This window comes from Notothenia coriiceps, unplaced genomic scaffold (assembly GCF_000735185.1).
Source record: "Notothenia coriiceps isolate Sejong01 unplaced genomic scaffold, NC01 NC01_scaffold00000339, whole genome shotgun sequence".
Lineage (NCBI taxonomy): Eukaryota > Metazoa > Chordata > Actinopteri > Perciformes > Nototheniidae > Notothenia > Notothenia coriiceps.
Genome location: NW_011333040.1, coordinates 19,551,817 through 19,562,389, shown reverse-complemented (window position 1 = coordinate 19,562,389; position 10,573 = coordinate 19,551,817). Strand labels below are relative to the sequence as shown.

At 41.1% G+C, this 10,573-nt stretch overlaps 1 protein-coding gene across 1 annotated transcript in view; it reads right to left on the bottom strand.

Annotated features, from left to right (window-relative positions):
• Window positions 1–10,573, bottom strand: part of pip5k1ca (phosphatidylinositol-4-phosphate 5-kinase, type I, gamma a) — a 57,508-nt gene that overhangs the window by 28,620 nt on the left and 18,315 nt on the right. The window contains exons 2-4 of the mRNA XM_010778744.1: window positions 3,841–3,872; window positions 2,993–3,079; window positions 1,459–1,617 (exon numbers count right to left, since the gene is read on the bottom strand). Coding sequence (XP_010777046.1) covers window positions 1,459–1,617; window positions 2,993–3,079; window positions 3,841–3,872 — 278 coding nt within the window. The remainder of the gene's footprint in view (window positions 1–1,458; window positions 1,618–2,992; window positions 3,080–3,840; window positions 3,873–10,573) is intronic.

Below are 10,573 nucleotides of genomic sequence, written 5' to 3'. Positions count from 1 at the left end.
CCTAAACCTAACCAAGTCTTCACCCTAAAATTAATGATTCCCCTCATGGGGACCTCCAATTTGTCCCCATAAGGGAGGCGAGTCCCCACACGTGACTATGTAAACATATTTAGGTCCCCACAAGTATAGTAATGCTGGGCCACACACACACACACACACACACACACACACACACACACACACACACACACACACACACACACACACACACACACACACACACACACACACACACACACACACAAACACACACAAACTACTACTACTACTACTACTACTACTACACTACACTACACACACACTACACACACACACACACACACACACACACACACACTACACACACACACACACACACACACACACACACACACACACACACACACACACACACACACACACACACACACACACACACACACACACACACACCGTAACACCGTCATGTGATATCGCCCTGTGGTGTAAACTTTTAATTTGAACCCCCTGAATCCATCACACACACGGCACACTACACACTGCCTGACTCACAGCGTTTCCACTCCACTGCTTCTGGATTTTAAAATAGAAATCTTAGTTGGACACAGATCTGCTCGGAGGTTTTTCTGACCACCGTCGCGTGATGCCTTCTTGCCCCAGTGCCATTTTAAATCCGTGTGCAGGAGAACAATGTGGGTCAATCCGTCTCATCTGTGCTGGAAGAAAGCGTTGGACGAGGTGGAGCAGATTGCTGCTGTGTGCACACGTTTTATCACAGTTTGCTATTTATTATTTTGTGCATTAAGTCAGTTTTTAATGCAGTTCTGTGTCAGCGTGTTGTGTGCTCACCTTGCACATTATTATATTCATCTTATCTGACACTGTTCTGTTCCTGCTGTTATCTTTTATTTACTGCATCCGTTGTTTTCTCGCTGTTGCAACAACTCCAGTCACCTCAGAGGAATTATTAACGCACAGAAAGCATGTGCAGTAATTCCCACGACTATGCACCTTCCTTTTAATGCATACTGTACGTTTTTGCACTGTGAAGTCCGCTGATCTTGCTAAGACTTATCATCTTATATCAAGCCAAACTGAACTCGGTTTGGAAATAATGTACCATGCAAGAGCTGCTTGTTTAAAAAGGTCCTATTATGCTTTATTCCTTTGTATCAACCTAGACCTAATTCCTGTGTTTATGTACCATTAAGCACTAACACAAGATCATTGTATGGTTATTTTTTTTATTTGTCATTTTCTTCAGAATTGTATTATTTTCCATATATTATTTTTGCTTTAAGAACTGGATAATGGTTTCACAAAAAGTTTGATAGTTGCTCCTTTATATCAAATTAATTCCTGTGTTTATGCACCATTATACACCAAAAACAATAATTGAATCGGCACTAATTCTAATCCCTAAAATACCCCAAAATCCCCTCCCAAAAAACAGACAAAGTGCATTACCGTTAGACATACCTTGGGGGGGGCGTCGGAGCCGGGGTACTCCCTCTGGTCCAGTTTGTTCCAGCGCTGCATCAGCTTTATGACCATGGGGTTACTGAAGTCCACCAGCTGGAAGCCCGTCACGTTCGCTCCTCCGTGCATAAAACGCTCCAGATTAATGTCCTTAAAACCCTGAGGAGAGAAACCAGAGAGAAACCAGAGAAAACGCTGAATCCAGGGACAGAAAAACTGGAAAAAATGCGCTCCAGATTAATGTCCTTAAAACCCTGAGGAGAGAAAAGAGAGAGAAACTGAATCCAGGGACAGAAAAACTGGAAACAAATCAAATTACTTCTTAAATTCCAGAACATTATGTTTAAAAAGCCCCCAGCACGCTTTTATCCTTTCTTTTATATCAACCTAGACCTAATTCCTGTGTTTATGCAACATTTTAAACTAAAACAAGGTCATTTTATGTTTTTTTTACAGGGTACTTTGTTTTTTTTGTTTATTTAGAATTGTATTACTTTCAATATACGTTTTTTTATTTTAGAATTTGTTAATGATTCAAGCCATGCATTAAGCGATCCAGATGAATGTCCTTAAAACCCTGAGGAGGAAACGAGAGAGAAAACACAGAAAAACTAAATCCAGGGACAGAAAAACTGGAAAAAAATATATAAAGGAATTCTTCCATTCCGGAACATCACTGACATCACTAGGGAACACTGTGACATCACTACGGAACACTGTGACATCACTACCCAACACTGTGACATCTCTACGGAACACTGTGACATCACTACTGAACTCTGTGACATCACTACGGAACACTGTGACATCACTACGGAACCCTGTGACATCACTACCCAACATTGTGACATCTCTACGGAACACTGTGACATCACTACTGAGCACTGTGACATCACTACTGAACAGTGTTGGGTGTAACGCGTTACAAAAGGAGTTACAGTAATGTATTACTTTTTGCTGTAACAAAGTAATGTAACGCATTACTAATGACATTTGGGTAATATACTACCCGTTACAGTTCTCATTGTAACTAATTGTAACCCGNGCTTTGTAAATGAACATGTACCAATGACTGAGCCTCCGTACAGTTAGTGAAGGCAGACCTGCCCTGGCATACAGGGTACAGTGATGAGTAAGTGCTTTACAGTTAGTAACAAATCTCAGGGCACTGTGATAGGCGGCATCTAACTTTTCCAGGCAATGGGCAGGTGCATTCATATAGATCAAATCACCATAGTCCAGCACAGGTAAAAAGGTCACAGTGACTAGCCTTTTGCTGGCTTCAAATGAGAAACAGGACTTGTTTCATACTTGAAACATGAAATACACAGACATTGATTTCACCAAAGCACAGACTGTATGGGTTGAAGCTTTAATTAAGTAACTCCCAAGGTGATTGTAGTAATTTATTTCTAGATCTGGTACATAAAGGATCAGATGAGTGGAAAATCCCACTTGGTAATTGGTTATTTCGGTCGATAGCTCCATTTGAAGTAGATAGTTTTTAGAGAGCAAAATGAACTCTCTGCTTTACCTTCTTGTAAGTGGTTTCCCCTGATGCATCGACTCCTCTGTGGCCAATCTTCTTCCCCTGACCAGGCTGGCCTGAGGACGAGGGCATCTGGGGGGACAAAGACAGAGAGACTTGTGTTACACAGGTTGATCTGCATCTGGTTATTAACATTTATATTTCTGCAGAGTGACACAGAAGAGCTCATTAAAAAGAAAATCTCCAAATGATCTTATTAACTGATTTTCAGAGTAGACCACGTGCTCACTTTGAAGCAACATGCTAACTTGGTTTCTCTGTTCTAAGGATCTTTACTTAGTGTGTAACCTTGCCTATTTCATCATTCTAACTCAAATGAGATGCGATAACATGTGTAAAGTATGAAGGTCTGATAGCACCGTTTGTAAGCTTATCTAAATTAAGAAAGAAGTTGTAATGGTAGAAGCTGTTCATTGAGCTTTTTGGTTTGAAACAAACTGTGCCATACATCAAAAGGATGCTTTAAAGTACAGTGCCGTAGCTGAAGCGCTTGATGGATGGGATTTATTAAATTAGCAGGATTAATATAAAATAAGCTACATTGTCTAGCAAAGACCGAAAAAACTAAAGCAATATTTAAATAGTCTCTTGCAATTCTTGTAGGCTGTTATAAATGTTGTGTCAGCCTTTGAGCACTAATCGAGGGTAATTATTTACAGTTAATATTTATTGACCCAAATATAACTTGCATCAGATCCTCAGATCAAACCTTCGAGGGCGAGTGGTTTCATAAGTGTCTGGGTAAAACCAAAGCACTACTTGTTATTGATGTGGAGATTAAAAAGGAACTAAAAAGAGAAGCGTTATGATCACAGGGACAGATGGTCGCTCACCTCAGTGATGAAGGCTTTTCTAGCAGCAGCATCTGAGAGAGAGACAGGAAGAAGGAGAGAGACAGGGATGATTGTGTTAGTCGCTTGGAGACAGAAAGGCTCCATTACTCAACATCATTAGTGCTCTATATACCACAGGGTGGACGCAGCGGAGCAACATTATGTAATAACAGTCAAACACAAGTAGGGGCCTGTCAGCGAGAGGAAGCACAGCACACAGTAACGCCAGCTACAAGGGCAAGTCCTTAGGAAGCCCTCTGTACCCTGTTAGTGAGAAAATATACTTCAGGGCCAAGCTAGCTGCACGGCTGTAGAGATTGCAATGTGTGTGTGCGGGTCATTTCGTCTACAACTTGGAATTACATGTAAAGGGGTACAAATAAAATGCCCCATGCAGTGACCATCAACTGGCGGCCCGCGGGCCACATCCGGCCCGCCAGACATTCTCATCCGGTCCGCACGACGGGGGTGACTGTGGCGTTAGCGGAGTGGTTAGTGCGTTCGCCCCCCACTCATTTTTTTTTTTACAACGTCTCGTGAGTAATGTGCAGTACCAGAGTCCAACAGAGAGGCAGCAGCTGCGGGACAGTAGACTGCGTAGCCTTCCCCGCCTTGAAGAAGAAGTGATCCTTCGTTGTGAAGAGTCTGCTTTATGCGCTCCGCAGCACAGCAGTAGCCCCGCTGCGACAGAGTCCAACAGAGAGGCAAGAGCTGCGGGACGGTAGCCTCGAAGTGATCCTTCGTTAGCGTGAAGAGTCTGCTAAGCTTTATGTGCTCCGCAGTACCTGAATTTAGTGCTCCACTAAATTCTGGGCTATATATAAAAATCGCTGGCCCGCGAAAGTGTCTATTGGATAAATGTTGGCCCTTGGACAAATGTAGTTGGTGATCCCTGCCCTACTGGAACAGGACTAATGTAACAAGGGGAGAAGTCTGCATAACATCTGCTTATATCGTAAATATTATACTAAATTACTTTTAATGTTCAATATTATAAGCGTTTTTGTTTTTTTATGTTTGTATAATGTTCACAAAAGTGAAAACCTTAAAAATCAAAACACCCCTATGCTTTTGCGAATCGCACAGGACTAATATTATCGCTTGATAAAACATGGCAGATAATTACAAATTACTCAGATAAAACCAGTGCTGTTCGAATAGGGCCTAATTTACATAATCATGCAAATATTTTGTTTGAAAAATGCTCAGATACGCTTTTACTTAAGTTTGTCCCAAGACTGTTGGTTTTACATTTGAACATCGAATAAATAGCTCTGTAAAAAGCGCTGAAATATGTTTCACAGAGAGAATAATAAATGCAAACATCACACATATTAAATGGTAATCATTTCAGTAATAGGCAGTATCACATCTGATGTGTTTTGATCATTTTCAGTCTAATAACAGGATATAGGCAAAAGACAGAGGCAATAAAAGGACTGTTTTCCCCAGGAAGGCCTGAAATAGATGCATAATTATAGACATGTAACACTCAGCATAATAATTGAGGCATGGCTCAGGAAAGAGAAACCACTAAATGGGCAAATTCATAAAAAGATACAGATATGTTTACAACAGTCTCAATTTAGCATATACATGAATGAGTGAGATTAAATAAGCCTTTTATTTCAGTTTTTCTTTCACGTATTATTAACAGATATATTGTTTATGACATTGTAGTATTTTGGATTAAAGGATTCACTTTAATATGTCACATGTTTATATATACATGTATAGAAAGAGCATCCCATGGTTTAATTGGGAGGGAGGGATGCACTTCTGTTTTGAACAGCCAGGTTACATCACGCTCCACAACTGACAGATTTCCGTGCTTTTGCATCCAGTGTGATCCTGGCGAGCTGCAAACGATATCTGAATCGATGTCAGGTCTCTGTAGCGGCGGCTGTTCTGCCTGCCTGCCTCTCGTGGACGTCCATGTGACTGAGCACAGAATAGCCTGTTTGTCACCCCTCCTCCTGCTCTATGTCTCTATCTCTCTCCCTTTGTCACACATGCTCACATTTGCACCAAGATGAGCAAGCCACAGCAAGCCAATACGAACCAGGCAACGTTCCCAAGCTCGAACAACCAGGGGATACAAATTGAGGGGAAAAAAACACGGCTGGTGAAGGAATGTTTGCAATGCAGATAATTAAAGAGGAGCCTCCTCTGCTTTTACCATCCCATCCTATTTACAGTATTCGTGTCTGCCGGTCCAAGTGTGTGTGGATGCATGTCATTTGCTTGGTGACTGGTTATGTGTTTTAAAAAAAAAAATCATTTTCAAATATCTGTTCCCTATGTGTGCGAGTGTCGTTGCTAGCTGAGACTACAGGTTCAAAGGCATAGTTTGTGTGTGAGTGTGTGTGTGTGTGTGTGTGTGTGTGTGTGTGTGTGTGTGTGTGTGTGTGTGTGTGTGTGTGTGTGTGTGCGTGCGTTCAGGGAATGAGACAGGCTATGCATGTTCAAGCATGTGCTCCATCTCTCCCTGCTCGACACAGTTAGATGGCTGACTCTCTGCTCAGTTAATCTGAATCTCTTATCTCAAGCTACAAAGCCACTTTCTTCCTATATACTAGCCTTAAACATCATGATAATGCTGTAGTTATAATTTCTCCTAACATTTCCAAAACATTTAGCTGTCTTTGAATTAAAGAGCAGATAGCAGTACTTGTTTTTCATGCGAAACCCATATACTATTGGTCTGGCAAACTGACTCCAGCATAACAGAAAAATATATATATGTGCTAAGACTTCATCCTCCGGTCATTGGCACCTTCAGATGCAAGAATGGAGTTGGTGTTTAAAGACAATGTCACTGGAAACACAGATAATTGTGTTTAGATCATAGGTGTAGATGCATTTTTTCCCAAAAGATACAAACATGCTCAAAACAAAAATAGCCGATGGGTTCTCAGTGTGCATTTCAGCCAATGTGTCCTGCCTCTTCTTACAGTCTTAATGAATTCAACCAAAGCTTGCTCAAACACTCTACTCAGACTAAAGCGAGCTTTCGAATCTTTGCCAACAGATTCATATTAAATTTGATATCTGTGTATAGAAATGATTCTTTATATTGATTTACTTTGTGGTTTCACATAATATATTCAAATACCGTACTCATTTCATTTTGTCCTCAGCAGCATGAAGTAAAACACAAACACCATTACTATAAATTTGGTTTTGGGAGGACAGCCTAAAATGTAATTATATTATGATAACAGGCAAGCAAATGTGACTACAAGTGACAAAGCCCTGCTGAAACATAAAGGTGATGATTATTTATAGTCTATTACAGCGTACAGTGGAAAAGCAGAGGAGGAAGTTATGATTGGATACAACAATGGGGGTCTTCATACGTGTCTTTCCAATCATATTTCATGATTGCTTTCCTGCAAAAGGTGTGAAAATCGTCTTGAGAAATGCCTCTACCCAGCAACACAGGACTCTGATGTGATGACAGGTTATAAGTGCTACCTTTCCTCCATTAGGCTTCAACAAGAACCCAGATGATGTCATCCTTGACACTGTAAAGAGGCTTCAGAATGAGAGCATGAGGAAAAATAGGTCCTCCTCCACCGTCACGCTGCAGCAGCAGTCTGCACAGTTCTTCACGGGATGGAACAACAAATAGACCCATACAAATAAATAGCTTCTGGCTGGGACTGTTGCCTAGTTGGACCGCTATGTGCAGGTTTAAGGGCCCACTCTTACACCCTTAAGAGAGCGGTCCATTACCAGCTGGTGGCAGCCATGGAAGGTGAAGCAAAATACAGCATTTCTATGATTTTCACACCCTCTTTGACCCCCCTGTAGATTATGGCCGTCACCATGTCTCCAGTTTGGAGATACGACTTCCAACCAGGGAACCAAAACCGTTATATCAAATTAGATTCAATTTCTAAATCCACCAGATTCCTTTGAGAAAAACTGCTATTTTAATTCACATAAATCAGAGGATGCTGGTCTATTGTGCCGTGATTGTTTCGTCTGTGTGTGTGACTTAGTGAATGCCAACTAACTCTTAAAAACACTAAAATCACACAAAAACACAAAGAAACAAACAAACTACTGTTTAAAATCAGTGCATCCCATGGTCACTCAAAGCACACAGCTGATCAGATCACTGAATATAGAAGCACTAAGAACCCATTCTTGTCCCAACTTGCTTTACAATGTAAAGATGGTATGGAAGAAAAAATAGAGAGATATCAATCTAACTCAGGGTTCTGCTTTCCTTTCTTGATGTCGGCGCTTTGAACGATATAGAGTGGACTTTTCAGTATTCATGGCTCATTTTCATTATAATTATAATAATCTAAAGTCCCTTTAGTGTGCCACTGATCTATTCTAATAACCTGCTTTACATTCTGTGTGCTGGCATTACAATATATATATACTGTATATAAAACGTTGTCTGGCCTTATGTTTATAATTCCCAAACTCTTGCACTTTTCCTGTACTTGTTTCTATCATGCCCCAATTATAGTCACAGTCAAATAACAGACAGATGCTGCCCTAAACATGTCCTTACCTGCTGCAGTTAAAGGAGGCTTTAGCACAGCTGCATGCACATAGAGTATACAACATACACACTTTGAAACAGTCTAAAACGATTGACCCACTCATTGCTATCAACTACTTATTCTAAAGAACACACAAACAACAGATCTCTACGATGTCTTGGTGCATCTCAGCAACACAATGGATGCAAAACACATAATGACTTGGGTGTGTCAATGAATTGTTAACCTCACAGTGCAGGCAGCATTGATGTGACTCTGATCAATACTGGGAATCCCTGAGGATGAGCTAAGTAAGAGGCAGTCTTTAAAATGATTGTTTGTTATCTGGGTTGAGGCTAAGTGAGGTTCCCTCTATCGATTGGGTGTTCATTTTGAATACCACAACAAAGCAGCGCTTGCTTATCGTGTCAAAGAGCGTCAGCCCTGACCTACAGAAAGCAGAAATCCATAAATTGTCAAAAAGAGCAGGAAGATTAGCAGCCTCCTTAATACAAAGTGGGGTAAAATACAGTCAGTGTATTACCTTGTGATTGCAATTTTATTTCTAACATTAATGAGAGTATAAGTTGAGTGTTAGAGGAGGGTCCTTTTTTCTCTTCTCTGCTGGAAGTTCAGATAGAAAGAACCGCCTGGAGGACCTCCTTTCCATTTGGCTTTTTCAAAATATTAATTTATGGTTAACCTCAGCCTAGTTCACTTTGACACTGGAGATTTATGCAACACTGATGGCGAGTGTTTAGACAGAGGGAAAGAAAACTGATCCTTAGTCAGTGTCATCAGGTCCTTCCACCCTGAGCCCTTGATCTCAGCACACTGTGTGAGAACACCAGTCAGCCAGTGTGTTCCTCATCCTCCCCCATCCATAGTAGGCTTGGGACAATATCAACATGATGTCACCCTGCAACCAAAAGACTTGATTCAGAAACTAAAAAGGTGTTACTGAACCAAACGCTCACATGATACCCAAACTTGTCTATAACAAAACAAACTAACTTAAAATGTGATACTGTGTTCACCTTTCATATAACACTCAACAAGGAAAACAATGAGCGTGTTGTCAAACTAGTCTTCCGAATTCACATCTTGTTTACTTTTTCTACCTCTAATGTTATTCCAGTCAAAGGCACACCTGTGCAGATGGCAGTCAGTGATAATAAAACATGGATATGGTGTTTACAAGCCACAGTATCCTAGTTTCTGTCAGAGTAAGATTTCCAGCATAACACCGAGCTTCTCCGTGTTTCTGTAACTAGGACATTCTATTTGCACAGGATACTCTGAAAGACCAGAGGCCTGTACTACGAAGCCGGATATTTGCTTAGAGAGCTAGCTTCAGGGAAAACTCTGGGTTTCCGGTCCTACGACGCTGGTTCTCTTCTTACCGGGGTAGATCTCCATGGTAACTTGTGCTGAACGGCTAGTCTGCTCCGGAGCAGGTTAGGTTCCAGGCTAAGAGCTCAACTCAGTGAAAGCACCGGCTGCTGACCAATCAGAGCTCCGTGTGCGGAGTTTAAAGCGATCAAGTAATATTACAGGAGAAAGGAAATACAGAAAAGCTGCCGTTGCAGGAAAGACGGCCGGCAAAAATCACCGACTGTGTGAACGTGAACATTAATAGAATATCACCTCCCATCTTCAGAGCAATCTGACTATTATAACATTAGCGTTAAGAAAGCTTACTTAAATATCTGCCACAACATAAGTAACCGGATCATAGTAACATTACGTACAGTCTGCAGCACTGTGAGTGCAGACGTTGATGTGTCCCATTATTATTCCTATCACATCATAATGTATCATTTCCTTATCTGACTCAGCTTTTTGAGCCGTATCTGGCCGTGCAACACTCACAGTGTCACATACTGTATGCAGAAGTATTATTTTAAGCAACACATTAAGTTGACGAAACACTCGAGTCAAATGTAATTAAAGTCAGATCCACTCGTGTCTTAGACGGGGCAGTGATATCATAAACCTGTTAATGTACGCATTCAAACACTTTTTCTTTTACCCAATCTGTCCCAATTGGCTCCTTGACGTATTTATGAGTCCTCAGCGCTCGGCCACGCCCTTTGCTCCCCCAATGGACATGGTAACTCAAGAGACAAAGAAAGTAATTAATACAAACAATTTTGTCAGTTAATTTATGTAACCGTAACCAAAGTTTGACAGGTCGACGTCGGCGCTTATGTGTAAAAGCAAAACAG